At 35.6% G+C, this 21,593-nt stretch overlaps 1 protein-coding gene across 3 annotated transcripts in view; it reads right to left on the minus strand.

Moving 5' to 3' along the window:
* The window catches only part of ME1 (malic enzyme 1), a 196,163-nt gene that overhangs the window by 27,244 nt on the left and 147,326 nt on the right, over positions 1 to 21,593 (minus strand). For all 3 annotated transcript variants that reach the window (XM_038554631.1, XM_038554633.1, XM_038554632.1), the window contains exons 7-9: positions 19,392 to 19,501; positions 6,741 to 6,838; positions 4,881 to 4,994 (exon numbers count right to left, since the gene is read on the minus strand). In XM_038554631.1, the coding sequence (XP_038410559.1) occupies positions 4,881 to 4,994; positions 6,741 to 6,838; positions 19,392 to 19,501 (322 nt within the window). The remainder of the gene's footprint in view (positions 1 to 4,880; positions 4,995 to 6,740; positions 6,839 to 19,391; positions 19,502 to 21,593) is intronic.

Consider the following 21,593-nt stretch of genomic DNA (forward strand, 5'->3'; position numbering starts at 1 on the left):
TGTTAAATATATAACAACCTTTTAAAATGTAACTTTATCTTGGCAAGCAGAATATATGTGGTTCTTTATTTTGGCAAGTAAAAGACATAAAGTAAGAGTGACTGATTAGGTCTAGGCAACAAACTGCACAGTTATTCCAAGTATTGTAATCCATGGAATTTTGAGTCTCAGTTCAGTAAATCTATGCTAAAATTATCTGACATGCTAAAATCTGTATATTTTATAATGATTTCACATAAAACATGTTACTAGAAATCACAGAAGAAATCTATAGTCCCAGACTTTCACTTTTTTAGATACATGTATCTAAAGTACAACACTATTTGTATAGCTTTTCCCATGGCTCCAACTTTTTACATGCATATATCACTGAAATCTATCTCCAGGAGCCCAGACCCTTATCCTGAGCATCAGTCTTATATCTCTGATTGCCAAGGAGACATTTCCATGAGATGTGCAAAGGTACCTTCAACTTGCTATGTCCAAACTGGATCGTATTATCTTTCTCTTAAACTTGGTCTGTTCATCATTCCTTTTTTACAGTAATGGCCATATCATTTATCTAGATACCCAAGGAGTCCTGCTAGATTCCTGCCCATACTCTACACTTCTCCTCCTTCCATATTTAGTGTTTAGCAAGTATGCCAATACTATTTGCTAAACATCTACTGAATTAAATGTCTTTCACTTACTCCAATAATCACTGCTTTATTTCAGACACCAATTAATTTTTATCTGTATTACTACAATAGCTTTGTAACTAGTTTCTTTTACTCAGTTTTACCTCATTTCAATTCATCCTCCACAATGCCTAGAGTGACAAGACACAAAACTCCTCTGCATAAGTTTCTTCAATTGCTCATTGTCAGGATTTATAAGAGCCTTTGTCACTGGCCTGTCAGCTGCTTCCTTTCCAAACTAATCCCTAAATGCCTCTTATAATGAAATATCATCTTTTGTAAATGCTGCTCTTCTGCCTGGAAAGCCATTCATCAATCAATTAATTTATTAACAAAATATTTATTGTCAATTATGTGCTAGACATCACATAGGGCTTTGAAGACACAGAGATTAAATACGTGATCCACAGGTTCCATCATGATCTCCTAGTGAACTTCTGATTATATTTCCCTTGACTCACTTTTAAATAGGAGACATTCAAGACATCCACGGATACTCAAGATAAACTCCTAACTTCCCTTTCAAACTGAGGTGAAGAGACACTTTTTCTAGGAACTCTCCTCAGCACTCCCATTACTCTCACCAGTGCAGTTGGGAACATTTTCTCCAGGGCATCCCTGGCACCAAGGACCCATTTCTATAACATTTTCATGCAGAGATGTAACTTTTGGCTTGTCTGAGTTTTTCCCCACTAGTCTCTGAGGCTCCTGAGATTAAGGGAATTACTGAATCCCACAGTCTACAAGGCCTACCTAGAGTCAATTTTATTCAGTAAATCTCATTTCAAAACTATTATATATTATATGGCCACAATGTACAGTTTTTTCTATTTATGCTGATTCTTCAAAGCAATAGAAGTTTTTAAGCCAAGACATTTTAAACTTTACATTTTTCTAATATGTTATAAAAAATTAAATTGCAAGGTAATAAAATGATTATTATTTGATTCTCAGGAGATATTGTAAAAGTAGTTCCTATCTTGTTTTCCTTCCTTATAGATTCTCATTTGCCACAAAAAGTTATGCATACAATCTTTCCTTAAGGCAAAATTTGTCTATACTAATTACAAATTTTTTCTAGCTTTATAAGAAAACAATTTCTAAGGAGAATTTGGAATACACAAAAAGGCATTAAAATAATGTAATTTTTAAACCACACATATTTTACACATTTACTTCTATAATTTTACATGCAACTCAGTTTTTTTTTTTAGATTTATTTATCTATTTGAGAAAGAGGGTGCATGCAAGCAGGGATGGAGGGATGGGGCAGAGGAAAAGGGAAAGAGAGACTCTAAAGCAGACTTCCCACTGGGTGTGGAACCCAACACAAGGCTCAATCCCATGGCTTCAAGATAAAATCAAGAGTCATCTGCTTAACCAACTAAGCCACTCAGATGCCCCTGCAACTCAATTTTTAAAATAAAATAGTAATATATAACATGTTGGTTTTCCTTTTTTAATCTAACATTATATTGCTAATCATTTAATGCTATTTGTAGTTCTTTATAAAAAAAAGACTGTATATTTCTATTCATTTATCTACTCCACAATTACTTCACAGCTATCCTTTATTTAGGTAAACATAGCATATTACATTTTTTCTTCAGCTAAGACAGCATATTACTATTATAATGACTGTATGATAAAACACATCATTATTATGAGTAATGCTGTGATAACATTCTTAAACATAAAATAACTGTGACTGGCACAAAAACAGAGACATAGATCAATGGAATAGAATACTTCGTTGTCAATTTTTGACAAAGCAGGAAAGAATATCCAATGGGAAAAAGAGTCTCTTCAATAAATAGTGTTGGGAAAACTGGATAGTAACATGCAAAAGAATGAAACGGGACCACTTTCTTATACCATACACAAAAGTAAATTCAAAATGGATGAAGGACCTAAATGTGAGACAGGAAACCATTAAAATCCTAGTGGAGAACATAGGTAGTAACTTCTTTGACATTGGCCATAGCATTTCTTACTAGAAATGTCTCCTGAGGCAAGAGAAACAAAAACAAAAATAAGCTATTGGGACTACATCAAAATAAAAAGCTTCTGCACAGCAAGGGAAATAAACAACAAAACAAAAAGGCAACAAAACGGGAGAAGATGTTTGCAAATGACATATCTGATAACAGGTTAATATCTAAATTATATAAAGAACTTATAAAACTCAACACCCCCCAAAAATGAATAATCCAATTTAAAAATGGGTAGAAGACATGAACAGACATTTTTCCAAAGAAGACCTACAGATGAGCCAATAGACACATGAAAAGATGCTCAGTATCACTCATCCTTAGGGAAATACAAATCAAAGCTACAGTAAAGTTATCACCTCACACTGTCAAAATGACTAAAGTCAACAACACAAGAAACAACAGGTATTGGCAAGGATGTGGAGAAGAGAGAACCCTCTTGCACCGTTGGTATGAATGCAAACTGGTGCAGCCACTCTGGAAAACAGATGAAAATTCCTCAAAAAGTTAAAAAGTAGAACTAGCCTATAATCCAGCAATTGAACTACTAGGTCTTTACCCAAAAAATACAAAAAGACTAACTTAAAGGGATACATGCACCCTGATAATTATAGAAGCATTATCTACAATAGCCAAATTATGGAGCCCAACTGCCCAGTGATAAATGAAAGTATGAAAAAAAATGTGTGTGTGTGTGTGTGTGTGTGTGTGTGTGTATGTGTGTGTGTGTGTGAGAGAGAGAGAGAGAGAGAGAGAGATGGAATATTACTCGGCCATAAAAAGAATAAAATTTTGCCATTTGCAACAACATTGATGGAGCTAGAGAGTATTATGCTAAGCAAAATAAGTAAGTCAGAGAAATACAAATACCATATGATTTCACTCGTGTGGAATTTAAGAAACAAAACAAATGAGCAAAGGGAAAAAAAGAGAGAGAGAGGGAGGAAAACTAAGAAAGAGACCCGTAACTATAGATAACAAACTGATGGTTACCACAGGGGAAGTGGGTGGGAGGTTGGGTTAAATAGGTGTGTACCTGTGATGACCACCACGTGTATGTAAGTGTTAAATCACTATATGGTACACCTGAAACTAAGCTTACACTGTATGCTAACTAACTAGAATTTAAATAAAAACTTTTAAAGAAAGAAGAAAGCAAAACATTGTTACATCTCTATCTCTTGTAAGATATATTCTTAAAATGGAAACTATTGGATCAGAAGCATAAACTTTTAAAGGTTCTGGATACACATAAGCCATTTTTCCAGAAAGTTTGTACACATTTCACATTTGCTTCTATATTAAATTCCTGAAGTCTATGCTTATCACTGGTTATTTTAAAAGTTCATCTTCAGGTAGAAAGAAGATTTACAAATATTTTCTTCTGTCAGTTTAAAGAAGAGTGACTAATGTGCATAGATGGCAGAAGTAATATTAATGCCTTACAGCCATGTAGCAACATAGTCAACCTACCTAGTCTTATTTGGTTCTCACAATAACTTATGAAGTAGGTCCTGTTATCTCTATTAGAGCTGGGAAAACGACTTTGTCAGTTAACACTGAAATAGTCATTTTTAAAAGCACTTCTCAGGAATTCCCATTCAAACTCTCAAGAGTTTAGTTGAGAGAAAGTAGCAGGCAAAAGGGTAGCTATTTCATGGTTTGTTCTTTTTTCCTAGCTATTGTGCAATTTGCCAGATAACCTTTAATAAAAGGAGCTACCCTTAGGTGTTTCTGCTGTATCAATATAATACTGCCTCATCCAGAAACCAATTTAAGTGGACTAACAACCCATAGAGTAGTAAGGAGCCAATAAACTTCATAGGCCAACCCGATTTGGTAGCTGAGCCACTCTTCTTTTTCAGAAGAGTATAAGTATTATTGTATGACATGTGGTCATTCATATACAACAGTTTTTCTTTCAACATAGTGTTGGGGGTATGGTGAGTGGAAGCAGTAGTAGTCTTTGAGATGGGCATCCAGAATGGCACCTTAATTTTTATTCAGTTAAAATTGGCAAACTCTGGGACACCTGGGTGGCTCAGCGGTTAAGCGTCTGCCTTTGGCTCAGGGTGTGATCCCAGGGTCCAGGATCGAGTCCCACATTGGGCTCCTGCAGAGAGCCTGCTTCTCCCTTTACGTATATCTCTGCCTCTCTCTCTGTCTCTCATGAATAAATAAATAAAGTCTTTAAAAAAAAAATTCTTACCTTGACTATTAATCCTTTTGAGTCAACCAACCATATGTTTTTCATGGCCTTCTCTTTTGGTAAACCTTCTTTTTCCATGGCCATAACAATTAGGTGTGCGATCCCTAAGGCAGCCTGAGAAGACATTATAAAAACAAAACTTTAAAAAGTTGTTCCGCATAATAACTTATCAAGAGTTACGTTTCACTCCATTTTATCTTTGTTAATAAGAAAGAACAAAATGGCTCTACTGACCTAAACAGTTATATTCATTCATTTATACTGGGAGCAAAGTATTTTTATCACATTTGGGGTAAGCTAAAGGACAATTATTTACTCTTCTTATCACAACAGAACCACTATTATGTGGCCTGCTCTTTAGCCACAGATAAATCAGTGATATCCTTGATTGTCATCATCTTTAATCCTGTTAATGCAATTAAGATTTGCTCCAACGAGAAAATATTGAACTTAAAAGAATGACCTGGTCAGCCTTGCTTATTGGACTGTATTGTTTATTGTTGGGCTCCAGCTCCTCTATTGAATTTGAAGAATGAAGCCTGGTCATTTGGATGGGAACTTGACCAATTAGGCAATAGAATAAAACACATAAAATCTCTGTCCCTAAGCATTTATTTACTCTATTAATTTGGACAAAGAAAGTACTGTGAAATCTCTTTCAAGATTAAAAGCAATCAACTTCTTTGGTATTTGATAAATTTTGTGATAATCTGTGAATGTCCAAAACCTTTTCAGGGACAAACAAATGCCAGTTTTGAATCATCCAACCATGAATACATCTGCCCTGCTGAGTATCAAGAACTGACCTGTACCATTCATCAAAATCCTTTGGAAATTCAGAGAATTTGAAATAGAAGAAGCTGACTAAAATTAAATACAGCATGTAACCTTCATCCAAATAAAAAACTCAAATTTTAATAAGATGTAATTTAGCCTTGATTTTTATTTTGATGTGAAAATGAACTTGTGATTTATATTCTGAATACTTTGACATGTTTACATCTTGGCATTTAAATTCTAGCTTTGTGAATTTCATTTTAAGAACAAGTAAAATCAAAACCAACATAATATATACAGTTTCTACTAGTGTAATACATTTGTTTATAATCATATTCAATTTGAAAATTTAAAGGTTCTTTATATATAGCCACGAAGTATTTCTTCTTTCACTCCATCCTACAATTCTAAACAGATTTGGGCAGTTTTTTCACAAGAAGCTCAAACTCAATTGACATTTGAAGTCCTATTTTGGGGGCATGAATTATCAGTGGAGTCTAGTTTTCTTCTTCCAAATGATTAACTCACAGCAGAAGAGAACAAAAACAGCCTACTTTTACTTTTGTCTCCGTGCCTTCTCCTTCCAGCAACTGTGAATGTTTTGGTTCTTTTGCATGTGAACAGTTATAATGCACAAGTCTCCAATTCAAATATGTTTTTCTTAAAAACTTGAATATAGTTATATATGTGTACACTGATTTGTGAATCAAATTAAGAGAACTTTCATATGGGACACTGGAGGGCACTAAAAGCATCAAATATAATAGCTTAAAAACTTAAAAGCTTTTATACATAATCATACCTTGGAAACTTTTTTGTTCCCACAAAACACACAAAACAAAAACCCATGCCACCATTCGATAATCTCAGAAATTTAAGACGTGAAAAGTATCACTATATCTCTATGCTAAAGAGTCCTATGATAAATGAATATACCTCAATACTTAACTGGGGAATCTTTCAATAAACAGCTGCAATATATTGAAAATCTGAAAAAATACCTTAAATTTCAAATTAGTGAATAATTAAGATAAATTCTGTTCATCACTTTAAGATAATGTAAGTATTGTATAAGGCAAGTACCTCTCCAGCTCCTTGGAAGAGTATTTTTTGATCAGACAGTTTGTTTTTGGTTATTCGAAGAGCCGCAAGAATGCCTGCCACTGCAACAGACGCTGTTCCTGTAACAAGAAATAGCCTTACATGATCCTCAAACAGATCCTGCCAAATTCAAAGCCTTGAATCTTTATTTGCCTCTTGAATTCATTGTACAACAAGGTAACTGGTACAGAAAGGGAACCTATGGTTGTCTGACCTCATGCTCACATATGAGGTGAAATTCTCAGGCTATGGACATCAATATTTTAACACAGCAACTCTCCACTATTCTTGATGACTTTCCAAAAAGATTCTATGACTTAATGTGATATAATGAATAAAAGCATGGGGTTTGAATTCTTATGTGGATTCCAGGTCAACCTGTTTACTAGCTAGATGAATTTAGAGAAATTATTTTTTTTTTCATTTTGGGTTTTTTAAAAAAGATTTTATTTATTTATTCATGATAGACACAGGGGAAGAGAGAGAGAGAGAGAGAGAGAGAGAGAGAGAGAGAGGCAGAGACACAGGCAGAGGGAGAAGCAGGATCCATGCCGGTAGCCTGATGCAGGACTCGATCCAGGATCACACCCTGGGCCAAAGGCAGGTGCTGAGCCGGTGAGCCACCCAGGGATCCCCTCATTTTGTTTTTTTAAAGATTGTATTCATTTACTTGAGAGTGACTGAGAGAGAGAGAGAGAGAGAGAGCATACAAGCGGGGAGAAGAGTAGCAGGAGAGGGAGAAGCAGACTCCCCACTGAGTAGGCAGCACGATGTGGGACTCGATCTCAGGACTGCAGGATTGCAGGATCATGACCTGAACCCAAAGGCAGGTGCTTAACTGAATGAGTCACCCAGGTGCTCCTAGAAAAATTATTTTATCAGTTTCCTCATATGTAAAATAGTTGTATTGTGTGAGACAAAAGAGTACTAAGTGCTATTAGATTCTTCCACCTAATTACTCTAGGGACCCTGAAACCTACTACTAATCCCCTCTATACAAAATAGGTGTGCAGTAAATTCTTGCTGATAATGGTTGTGGTAGTAATGACGTTTCCAATACATTTGGAATTTGATCCTTAAATCTTTAATTTTAAAAACTGACAAACAATAGCAATTAAAATCTGATGTTATTGTGTCCTTTAATCGGCTATTACAATTAAACCTATAACAATCATTGGTGGATCCCAAAGGTGCTGGACAATATTAATGTAAAATTTATTTAGGATAATAGACTGAGTTTTCCTCATCATGCCCCACAGGCATAGAAACTTCACCAGTACTACTTTTACTACTTTGGCATATAAGCTTTCACAGATCACAGAACAGTTGTCTTGCTTTTAAACATAATTTCATAGCTCAAATTCTTTATTGGCTCAGGTCTGAAGTAAAACTTTGCACCCTCTTGCAGTATTTTCCAGCTCTGTCATCTACTTTCACTCCTCTACATAACACTTTACCTATAATGGTTCCTAGATCACTCACCTAGGTAGCAAAGCTTAATTAAACTTTAAACATCCATATTTGGTGTAAAAAAATAGATTTAGACTAGGTCTGATGAATGACACAATGATGAAGTGTCATATATGCCAAGTACCAAGGATGAATGAAGCATTTCACCATTAGTATGTTTGTTCTTTTCAATCTTTTGGTTGTTTCTTTCTTGTAGAATCTGGTAGTCATAAATAAGATCACGATAAACAATAATTATTGAAGACCTGTGTCACTTGCATGTTTTTTTATTTAGAAACACAACATAAATCACGAAAATAAAATGCTTGAATTTTGAGGCATCATTATAATAAACTGGTAAGTGATACATTATGTAGAGACAACTCTCCTATATAACATTTAAAATGAAAGCCTGTTTTCTTTGGGGAAATAGTTAGTAGTGGAATTATTGAATTATAGGGTATTTATGGTTTTAGTTTTTTGGAGACTCTCCATACCGTTTTCCACAATGGGTGCACCAATTTGCATTCCCAGCAACAGTGCACAAGGGTTCCTCCTTCTTCACATACTTGCCATTCACATACTTGTTATTTCCTGTCATTTTGATTTTGGCCATTCTGACAGGTATAAGCTTATATCTCATTGTGTCTTTGATTTGCATTTCCCTGATAATGAGTGATGGTGAACATCTTTTCACTGTTGACCATCTGTAAGTCTTCTTTGCAAAAATGTCTATTCAGATCCTCTACCTATTTTTAACCAGATTATTTAGTTTTTATATAAGTTATTACACAAATAAGTATAAGTTATGCAAAATAAGTATTATTTGTAGAAGTTCTTTACATATTTTGGATATTAACCTCTTATCAGATATATTTGCAAATAAATGAAAACACCAATTCCAAAGGATATATGCATCCCTATGTTTATTGCAGCATTATTCATAACAGCCAAGATATGGAAGCAACCCAAGAATCCACTGATAAATGAACGGATAAAGAAGATGTCTATGTACACACACACACAAACACACACAATGGTATCACACAGGTATATAATGAGACCTTGACATTTGTGACAACCTATATGGACCTAGAGGATATTAAGCTGAGTGAAGAAAGACCAAACAGAAAAAGACAAATACTTATGTGTGGAATTTAAAAAAATAAATGAGGGATCTCTGGGTGGCGCAGCAGTTTGGCACCTGCCTTTGGCCCAGGGCGTGATCCTGGAGACCCAGGATCAAATCCCATGTCGGGCTCCCGGTGCATGGAGCCTGCTTCTCCCTCTGCCTGTGTCTCTGCCTCAATCTCTCTCACTCTCTCTCTGTGACTATCATAAATAAATAAAAATTTAAAAAAAATAAAAAAATAAAAAAATAAATGAATAAACAAAAAGCAGAATCAGATCTATAAATACAGAGAATGAACAGACTGATGATTGCCAGAGAGGGAAGATGGGCAAAATGGGGGAAGGAGAGTAGGAGATACAGGCTTCCAGTTATAGAATGAATAAGTCACAGGGATAAAAGGCATAGTAGAGGAAATATAGTCAATGGTATTGTAATAGTGTTGTATGGTGAGAGACAATAGCTACACTTATAGTGAACACAGCATAACAAATATAGTTGCTGAATCACCACATTGTACACCTAACACATAACACTGTATGTTAACTATATTCAAATAAAAAATAACTATAAGTAAAATAAAATAAAAGCCTAGGTAAAAATATGGCTGATCTATGTAGAAAAGACATTACAATAGGATCAGAATGGTTTGTCTCTTACATCCATGGTACTTACAGGACCTATTAAATAGAAGAAAATAATTTTAGAGAGGTATAGGTATCCAGTCACTACACAAGTAGCTATTCACTAATACTAGCTCAAGTTATCTCATTCTCAGGCTTTTTGAAGTAAACTCACCAGAAGCTTGGATTTGAGGGACTCTAAGCTCCCTTCCAACTCTGAGACTTCCATCATTTTAGGGTCTCTATAGCCTCTATCAGAACCACAAGATTTAACCAGCTGAAGAATCAAAGTTTGAAGCAATCACTGTATTTGTATTATTGTTTTGACTTTAAATAGAACTGGGCATTTAAGAATAGTAGAATAAAATCTTTCAAAAGATCCAAACTATAATGTGGTGACATTTTTATATGGTTATGCTGGATCACTCTGTATTAAAAGCCAAGATGTTTTAAGTTTGTACATATTATCTCAAGTAAGGTAAAAGACATCTCTGTTTACATTAGATGTTAGTGCCTTCTATTTAAATATATATTCCACAACATCTCATGAGGCAATAATGAAACATCTAAATTTCTCTTCATAGAATAAAAATAAAAAAGATATTTTTAGCACTGTCAAAAAGCTAATTTGAGCATGATTCCTTTTTTTTGACATGTTAGCTGAAATTTATTTTTTGTAATAATTACATGTATGGGTTTTTTATTTATTTATTTTTTTAATTGAGCATGACTCTTGCATATGTCCTAGTCCTACTTCCTGGTACGACTTTGATTTAAATCAAAGTCAAGGGAGTAAATGTGGCAGGATGATATCTCATAAAAATGCCGAGTTTTTGTAACAAATTATTCCAAAATAATTTTTGAGATTGAAAACTAAATTTTTAGTAAAGCAGACAAAGACAGGCTGAAGTTTATCTTTGTACTAGGACTTTTAGAGTACTTAATATTTAACACTGATGAAAGAATGACCTCTACTAATACAGTAATTTGTTAAATCTGATTAGAATTACTATATATAACTAGCAAAGGAGACTGATAAGTAATCAAGTTAAACTCCTCATGTGCTACTAAGTAAGTAGTTCAGACAGCACCAGAAGCAAGGGGAGCAGGAGTAACTTTTTTGAGCAGGGCTACAGCATTAGGAGTACGTGCTACTCAAGCATAGTATTAAAGAAATAATGTGAGAGGTCCAGGATTTCTGACAGGGCAAGCATGACACGGAAGCAGGGAGGACTGGTCAAAATGGGAGATTGAACACATAATTTAGTTTTCCCTCTCCCCAGTAAACTCTACTAAAACAACAGAAAGGAGATTAAAAAAAAAAAAAAGATCAAGGAACCACAAGAGGATAGCAACAAAATTGCTAGAAGCTAGAAGGCAGATGGGCAGATAGCAACAGACAGTGGATGCGAAAAGGCTGAGTTTTTGGCCAGCCATGGAAATGCTAAGAAACAATCGGAGTGAGAAAGCAGAATTATCAAAAGGCCTGGCTACAGGAGGCACCAAATACCTCTGAAAGTGGGGATTTAAGAAGAGATGTAAAACATGAGGCTACTCAAAAATCTGTGAAGAAGTAGTTATAACCTAGATCCATTTTCCTGACCTTCTAGCAGACAGCTGACCCTCCACACTCTGGAGGTTTACTTAAAAAACCAGAGGTTTATTTTCTAGAGACCATATCTGGATTGTAAGACATGAGGCACAACCGTAAGGCATCAGGGATAATTGGTTGCAAGGGTGCTATACCTGGAATCAAGGTTAAATGCCAGTTAACATACTCAATATAGAGACTTCCAATCTTCCCCTACTTGGCTCCAAGAATACTGGCAAAAAGCTCATCCTAGCAGAAAGCTAACATCAAGAGAGAGACTGAAAAAATCTTTTCTGTGGAATCTGAGCAGTGTAAGAGAAAAAACAAAACCAGACTGCTAAGGAGGATTTCCTTAAGAAAATGGCTCAATCAAGTATCTTACAGTAAAGACCTAGAATACAAGCTCCATTTGTTTACCAAGCCTTCCAAAATGTAAGAGAGAGGACACAGAACACATGTGAAACTGTAGGTAGTATAGTACTGCTGAAACAAACACAACTTACTAGAATGCTGCATGATATGATGCTTTAGTGTTGGATAAGATCATGCAGGCTCTTCCACTACATACTAATAATAACTGTATATATTGTTTTATATACATATAAATATATAATGTATACATATATCATATACATAAATAAAACTAAAATTATAAACTATATAATTATAAAATTATACAATTATAATTATAGGTAACATGGCTAAAAAATTCTAAATTCAGAGAGCAGTGGGGGAATAATTTGAGAGTTGGAGGCTGATGGCCACTGCAATTATTGAGGAGAGAAGATATTGCAACAATCCAAGAAAGAAGCAAGTTGAAAGGGAGGAAATAATTAAGAGATAAAAATCAACAGGTCTTAATGATTAAATGCATAGAATGGGTGAGTAAAAGTCCAGAATAATCATACATTTTCTTGTTTGGGTGACTAGGAATAAGTTTGCAAGGAAAATATGAGTTCAATTTTGAACTTGTGAGCTTGTGCTTCCTGTCCATGCGCTGCTTAGGGGGAAATGTCAAGAAGGTAGTTAGATATACAGGTCTGGAACTCAGCATAGAAATCTAGGTCAGAGATAAAAATCTGGAATTTGAAAACATGTAGTTGTATTTAGGTCATGTGGATTGACAACACTATTCAGTGAGTGGCTAAAGGAGAGAACCCAAAATAAATATAAACATTTAAGGAATAAGGGCAGAAGAATGTGATATAGGGGAAGATGGCCAAGTAAGAAAATGGTCAAAGAGGTAGAAGAAGCAAGAAAGCATATGGTACCATGGAACCAAAAGGAAGAAGTAGTGATAAACAGTAGAAAGGTTAATCAAGAAAGGCAATGATAATAACTACTGGATCTGACGATTATTACATCATGGTGACCTTTCAGAGAGCTATTTTGGTTATATATATGTTAGAGCCAAAGCTGAAGGGCAGCATGCTGAGGAATAAATAAAAGATGAAGAATAGAGACAGCAGATGTGGAGTATTCCTTGGAAAAGTTTAAATAAGAAAATAATGAGATGAAGATGGAGATGGGGGCAGGAGGGAAACAGGGCCAAGAAAAATATTTTATTTTTATAGGAAGAATGACAAGGACTGTTGGAGGAAAGAATGTTGGGTCAAGGTAATTATTTTAAAGAATTAAAGAAATTCTTAAATAAACCTAAATTTTCTTAAATTTTGGGTGTCTGGGTGGCTCAGTCGGTTAAGCATCTGCCTTCAGCTCAGGTCATGATCCCAGGGTCCTGGGATCCAGCCCCACATCAGGCTCCCTGCTCAGTGGGGAGTCTGCTTCTCCCTCTACCCCTCACTCTGCTCATGCTCTCTCTCTCTCTCTCTCTCAAATTAATAAATAAAATCTTAAAAAAAAAGAAAGTGATTTAAACATGATATAGCCTAATGGCAATAGAGACAAAGAAGCTGAAGTCACAGGAAAAGAAGCTACCCACTAATTCTAATGAGCTTTTTCAAACTGGTCTGGTTTCACCATTAGGAAAGCCAAGTATGTTTAAAAAATTCTTTTCTATTAAATCCTTTTGTAAAAATAAATAGATAGATAGATAAATAGATAGATAAATAAATAAATCCTTTTGTAGTAAGAATATCTGACAAAATATTCCTGCATTCTAGTTCATGTATTGATTTTTAAAAGAAATATTTGATAAAATAAATTCTAATATAACAAAATAGTCTGAATAGTTTTTGTCTCCTAGTATAAAGACATCTTAGCAGAAATGCAGGGGAGATCTGGGGGAGCCTGGATGGCTCAGTTGGTTAAGCATCTGTTTTCAGCTCTGGTCATGATTAGAGGCCCTGGGATCAATCTGTGTGTCAAGCTCCCCAATTAATGTGGAGTCTGTTTCTCCCTCATCCCTCTGCCCCTCCCCTTCCACTTGTGTCTCTCTTTCTCTCTCAAATAAATAAATCTTAAAAACAAAAAACAAAACCAAAAAAAAAAAAAAAAAAAGAGAGAGAGAGAGAGAGAGAAATACATGGGAATGTAATTATGGTATCTAGATATAAAATAAAGTACTTCGGATTAATGTTAAATCAATTGAGAATTAACTTAGAATCTACAAATAAGAGGAGTGTCATCCGAATACTATTTTCCTTTTTTTTCCATTTAATTTATCTTATATGATACAGTTATATCTAATATTCCTTCATATAACTGGTATTAAGGGTAACATGAAAAATGACTCTTCTAAGAGATGACAGCAAATGCCAAATTACAATATAAAGTAATGACAATACCACTTTGAAAAGAACACTAATAGAAGCATTGGGTTTTTGGTATTATAACTAAAGACTATACTTTAGGTAATTTTGTGTTATGGCTCAACAACTCAGTAAAAAGTGCTATCTTTCTACACTTGAAAAAATGTATTCATAAATACATGCCCATTGTAACAAATGCATTAAACAGTTAAAATCCAGATTGACAAAGACTAAAAAAAATCACTTCTAATCTTACTGCCTCGGTAGGATCATTTTCAACATTCTGATGAATACTCGTACAACTGTTTTCTAGATCTGATATATGCAAATTAAAGAAAATTTTAATTTGCAAAAAATATTTCACGCCATGCCTACTATTTTAACATACTTTCTGACACTTAAAAATATCTTGTGACTACCATACAATGTTAATAACATTTTAGAGGGCTTCTCATTTTTTGCTATTAAAAACAACATTGCAATAGAGATTGCATTCCAGAGATAGCAATGGGTGGCCAGGACCCTCCTTGAGCCCAATCCCTTCCCCATCCCTTGCCTTGGGGGGGCAGCTGCACCACCTGCCACCTGGAAAGGGATATAGGATCCTATATCCTAGGATATATCCTAGGATATATATCCTATAGGATATAGGTTTGTTCCTGTCTGGCTCTCAGTGCCAAAGAGCCAGACCCAAAATGTGGTGCGGATAGGCCAGGTTCCAAAGAAGTTAAATAACTGATGCTGGACTCACTGGCCCTGTTCCTGCCCTGCTCATGCTGCTTGCTCCTTGCTCCAGAATTTCCTGGGTATGGCACCAGGTATGCATTTGGTACCAGCTGAAAATATGCTAAATTTTCTAAAATGCAAGCTCAGTTTAGCAGAACTCTTGGGACAGCCTTGCCCTGTCCTCGAAAATTGGATCATGAAGGTATTAGAAAAAACTGTTTCTGGATGTTGCTTCTAACACTTCGTTTACTAGTGGGTACCGTGGAACACAAAGAAATATCAGAACATGCCATCAAGTTGCAGCTTAATGAGGCAGAGGGGCAGCTAGAACTCAGAGGAAGCAGTGGGTCCTCCATAGTTGCAGAAAGCTGCCTGGGCTTCTTCACTAAAAAACTGTGGTTCTTTACTAACTGAAAAGGGCCATAGAGAAGTGGGAAAAGACGCTGGCCTATGGAATGAAGAAACAATGTTCCAGGGGTACACAGTTGTAATTTTCCAAAAAGAGCTGAATGAAGTGAAAAATCATGGTCTCCTAGGCTACATATGGCCCTAGAGAGCCCTTGAGAAGAAAGAATATGTGAAAATTCCAGCAGCAGGAAAACATCAGGGTGACACCTTCAAAACTACACACCATCAAAACAGAAGTTTATCCATGTTGATGATATTCTCGAAGATGGGAGAAAGGCAGCATATTGCTCTGAGGAAGGCATGGAAGTACACACTTTTGATGACAATAAATGAGGCAAAAAAAAAAGGGTCAATTTGAGGTAGTTCTGAAGGTGGGAAGAAGAGGTCAACTCTAAACAAAATCTCACAAAATGAGAAACGGAGTAGGATGTAGGTCTTAGCGTGGTGACTCTGAAAACAATGAATATATTTTGACCAAGAGATACAACAATCCCATATGAATTTCACCACTTTCTTTTTTTTTTAAGATTGTATTTATTTATTCATGAGAGACACACAGCGAGAGGCAGAGACACAGGCAGAGGGAGAAGCAGGCTCCATGCAGGGATCCCAATGTGGGACTCGATCCTGGGTCTCCAGGATTATGCCCTGGGCATGATCCTGGGTCTCCAGGATTATGCCCTGGGCTGAAGGCGGGCGCTAAACCACTAAGCCACCCAGGGATTCCCCCATTTCACCACTTTCTAAAGAATACTGTGACGATAGGAATGTTGTCTTTACTGAGAGCTGGCTGTGCACAAGAGGACTGCCTACAACGTTGCGTTACACTAATTGTGGTATATTTGGGAACTCCAGGACTAAATAGGATTAAGTTAATAAACTTACAATCAACTTACTACGAGGGAAGACATTAGGAGAATCTTTTTCTTATTGGCTTAGAAGTTTTCCCAGCAAAGCTAATCCAGGTAGTGAAGACTGCCCTACCAGGACTGTGATATGTGACTCTATGAGTGATTATATTGGGCTTCTTCTGGGGATACCTTTTACAGATCAGATCCACTAAGAGCATCTTTATTTCTACCTGCCTGTCCTTACCGAGCATACCCTTAGTGTCCAGATTCCTCATGGGTAGCACACAGGGTGAAAAAGAAGCACTGACCATAGCATGGTGCTGCTTGGAATAATGCTCATGGTGCCGGATGCACAGCTGGCATGCTGACCCTCATCCAAGCAGGAGCCAATACTTAGTTCAATATTCTCATGCTGTACTGTGAATACCGGCTTGTTGGTCAGATTCTTTTCTCCAGGCCTGCTGCTTTTATTCCATGTCTTATTATAAAGATTTACCTCATAGGACCATATTATCTAAAGCTGTGTATGGAAAGCAATGGGAGTAAAAAAGCTCTTATCTTAGGAATCTCTGCTTTCATCTTTTTAATGTTAACAGTCATGGAGCTGTTGGATTTCTCCATGGAGCTAGACTGCATCCCGGCCAGAGAGCTCCTTCTTTTGTGAAAAATATCTTCTATCAAATTTGATTTTGATCTTTTCAATTATCAAAGCATTTAGTATAAGATCAAGCTATATTTACCTAATTTTTAAAAAATCCTAACAACCAGACTAGTTCATTATGGCTAAACCTCCTATGTAAATAATTACAATGTCATGTTAGAGAGCAGCCATTCCAAGGAGGCCATTATGAGAACAACCACCTCTTTTTATAATTGATTTTAAATGATCAGAGGATGAGACCTTATTATTTTGATCTGAATTTGCTGAATTCTGATGGTCTGTAGATTATATTATTAAATGTCCAATTATTTATAGATTTAGCCAGCACTTTTTCAGCTAAAAATAATTTATAGTTAGACTGCATTAAAGTCCAAATCTCTATCCAAAACCAAATTGTCTATCATTTAAAATTATTTTAGGTCACTAATATAGAATTTTAAGTATTTTTAAAATCAAATACTTTTTATAAACCATCTTTAACGCATCTGTTAAAAAAAGAAAAGAAAAATGTTCTCCCAAGAGTTTGGTGTGAAACATTTATTTACATGGTGTGGCTGTAATAGCTAAATAGCTACATAATTATTTTCCTTGGCATTGAAATGCAATTTTTATGCCCACAGTGGGGAAAGTATTACATTGTGGGCAAAATGGTAAAAACATAAGGTTAGAAAGGTAAAATAGAAACACATGGGGAAAAAGTATCATTAAAGACACTATTTTGGTATGGAGAAATGTACAGAATGGTTTGGTCATTTCTAATCAGAACCCCAATAACTTGCCAAAAGTTCTCTCTAGCCAGAGACTGGGCCCATTTTTCTCAAATCTGTCTTTTTGTTGGCTAAGTCAGAAATGCTCTAAAATTCCTATGTGTAAATAGGTAACTACGCAGATTATATTTTAGGACAGATTAGCTGGGGTGAAAAATTAAATAATTAATGCCTCCACATTGGTGACCCGCTGGGTAGAAGGGGGAATATTCTGTGGTGAATCCTACAGAACGACTCCACATGCAGTGCTATTTGGCCTTGGCTTAGCATCTGCCTCAGATTTCCTGTGCTCCTGACTTTAATTCTCATGCAGCCCAGACCTTGACCTCTAAATTCCTATTCCTCATTGACAGGAGCTCTGATCCTAATTACAAAATACTCATTTTGTTTGATTTGGATTTAGCATTCTTTTTATCTTAAACCGAACTCTGATGCCTATCAATTCTGCACAATGGCTCAAAAGTATGTAATATTGGTCTTTAACTTCTATATGGACATTTCTGTGGGGCCCCCAAAATTGAAAGATAAGAGTATTAAAGAAAGGACAGTTTGCTCAATAGTTTATGTGGCTATTTATTTATTTTTAAGTAATTTCTACACCCAACATAGGGCTCAAACTCCGAACTCCGAGATCAAGAGTTGTATGCTCTACACCAAACTCTACACCAACTGACCCAGCCAGGTGCCCCTAATATAGAGTATTTTAGAGACCACTGCAAAATGAACTGGTAAATGACTCAGACACCGGTCTACAAAATCTTTGTAGCACTGAAGGCATGCTATCATTATACATGTATCTTCTAGCAAGGTCTATAGCTCTGTAAAATTAGACTCTTACTACCCTTCTGAAATCTTCCAAATACTCACTTCTCATGAATAAATACTCAAAAAGAAATTTAATAACATGGAAAGAAAACAAAGTTGAAATAATGTAAAGCATCTTTGTCATGAAAATGGCACTAAAGTAATAATGTGATAACATCACAAAGGATTTGGGGAAAAGAAAGATTTGACCAATTAATTTAGTGTGCCCCAAAAGATACAGAGACTCATTATTTTTAAACACATTATATCTATATAGGTATGTCACACTATAAATTTAAAGCATAGTGAATTTTAAAAATTATACCTGTGAAGTACATTTTATTTCACAGGGTACTTTCACAAATGATTATTTGTCCTTAATACAAACTCTATGAATAGAGAAACATCATCCTCATTTAAACTTTTCTTTGACCACCTCTTTTAAACTTTTCTTTGACCACCTCATTTCCAATGGCACTCATCTCATTTCACTTTGGCTGTCTTCCTCCAAAGTTCCATGAGATGGTGCTTACTATCACTCAGATTTACTCCTTTGTGGTAATACTACATTAGAATACCTCACTCAGGCAGCCCAGGTGGCTCAGCGGCTTGGCGCTGCCTTCAGCTCAGGGCTTGATCCTGGAGACCTTGGATCAAGTCCCACGTCAGGCTCCCTGCATGGAGCCTGCTTCTCCCTCTGCCTGTGTCTCTGCCTCTCTCTCTTTCTCTCTGTGTCTCTCATAAATAAATAAAATTGTAAAAAAAAGAAAAAAGAAAAAAGAATACCTTCACTCAGGGTCTACAATTTCCCACCCTCCCAGTTGATTCAATTGTCCCCATTATGCTTATTCTTTAACTTCATGGGAGTCTCTGGGCCCTCCTGTCCTTATCTTCACTCCCCTTTCCAGCTTACCTTGAATATCATCATTGAACGTACAATATCGGTTTTGGTATTTCTTGAGGAGACGAAAGGCATTTATATTGGCAAAATCTTCAAACTGAATAAGGCAATTCATCCCATACCTATGGGACAAAACATTCACATGAGAAGAGGTTCTTGAAATAACATATCAAAATAAAGCTCAAAAAAAAAATTCTATCTTGCTACTTACTATAAATATGTAATACAATGTCTGTTCAGCAAATATTCATTGTATACTTACTACAGAAAAAGTATTGTGTTGGCACTGTGAAATAATATAAAAATTACAAAAATATGGTCCCTACCATGAAAGAATTTAAAATTTATTAGAAACAAAAGTACTTTGAAATAAACGAAAAGTAACATAAAAGTGGTATAAACAAGGAATTATAGATGTTGAGAGGACAGATAACACTTCTGGCTGTGACACAGACCAAGCAATAAATGAACTGAGTTTTAAAGAATGGCTATGATTTAAAAAATAGAGATGTAGGTTTTTACACGCTAGGTAAAAACTAGAAGCAACATAATTGAGGTGAAAATTGAGAAAGAAAACAGTCTTTAAAAAATAGCAAGAAGCCCTATTTGGCTATCATGTGGTGATACATGTAAGGGTATACTAAAAGATAAGGTCAGAATTTTATATGAGAACCATTAAAATTCTGGGTTCTGGTTTTTACTCTACAGCAATGGCCAAACACTGAAGGGCTTTGAGCTTTGAAGTATATTGGACAGATATTTACTTCTGATATGAGCAGCTTGTCTCACCCTTTATTTGTATGATCATCCACCTACCTAACCTATCCAAGGCAAAAGAAATTAACATTTTTTTTAAGATTTTATTTATTTATTCATGAGAGACACAGAGAGAGAGGCAAGAGACAGTCAGAGGGAGAAGCAGGCTCCCCACAAGGAGCCTGATGCAAGATTTGATCCCAGAACCCTGTGATCATGACCTGGGCCAAAGCCAGACACTCAACCACTGAGCCACCCAGGTGCCTGAAATTAACATTATTGATAACCCAAGATTTTTTTAAAATTTTTTAAAAGATTTTATTTATTTATTCATGAGAGACACACACAGAGAGAGAGAGAGAGAGAGAGGCAGAGACATAGGCAGAGGGAGAAGCAGGCTCCATGCAGGGAGCCTGATGTGGGACTCAATCCCAAGTCTCCAGGATCACGCCCTGGGCCAAAGGCAGGAGCTAAACCGCTGAGCCATCAGGGATCCCCAATAACCCAAGATTTTAAGAGTTGCCAGAGAAAGCCATATCGCCATGAACATCCTTGCCACTACAGATTTATGGTCTCCAACCTAGGCTAGACTCCCACTGCTGCTCTATATGTGATTCTTCTCATTTTTTCTTCATCAGCTTCCATTTCCATCACACCCAATGGTTACTCCTAATGTTTCCCAATCCTTTTAAATCTTGACTTCTCTACTTGTCTCCTACATGTGCATATGGTTTTCCTACTCTAGCACATACTGTGCCATTAATCATTTACAGTATTCCTGCTTGTTTTTATAAAAAGAATTTTAAATTTTTAAAATTTTTTATTTATAGTTGCTGCCCTTGATGGTATGCTTCTTACAGTCTTCTCCACAAACATTTATTTAAATATTAATCAAAAATTTCTTCTGGTGAGAGCATCGATTTAGGAAATAATCTGTTATCTATTTATTATTTTATTATTTTATTTATTTTTATTTTATTTTAAAAAAAGATAATCAAAATTTCTGTTTTATATATTTGAGAGTCCATATAAATAACTGTAATTAAAATCATGAGCGTAATTAAAATTCTACTAGGATGCACACACCCATACACAGTAGTCAAGGAGAGAGTAGTAGGAAACATCAATGTTTAAGTGCTAAGGATGCTACAAAGGAGAAAGAAGAAATGATCACATGTTTAGGAGAAGGCACATAAAAGTATGACACCCCAGAAGTCTAGGGGACAGAATTTTAAGAAAAAGACAAATCATCCAACTATGCCAGCATTATTTATTTAATAGTCCATCATTTCCTCTCATCAACTGTAATCAGATACTATATTATGTTATATAGTAGATTTGCTTTCTGTGCTTTTTTCTTTGTGCTAGAAGCAACAAAATTTTTTTTTCACTTTCTAAGTAGTATGTATGTGTCTGTATACACTTGCTTATTCTTTACAACCACTCTATGATGCTGGC

Source organism: Canis lupus, chromosome 12 (genome assembly GCF_011100685.1).
Source record: "Canis lupus familiaris isolate Mischka breed German Shepherd chromosome 12, alternate assembly UU_Cfam_GSD_1.0, whole genome shotgun sequence".
In the NCBI taxonomy this organism is placed as follows: domain Eukaryota; kingdom Metazoa; phylum Chordata; class Mammalia; order Carnivora; family Canidae; genus Canis; species Canis lupus.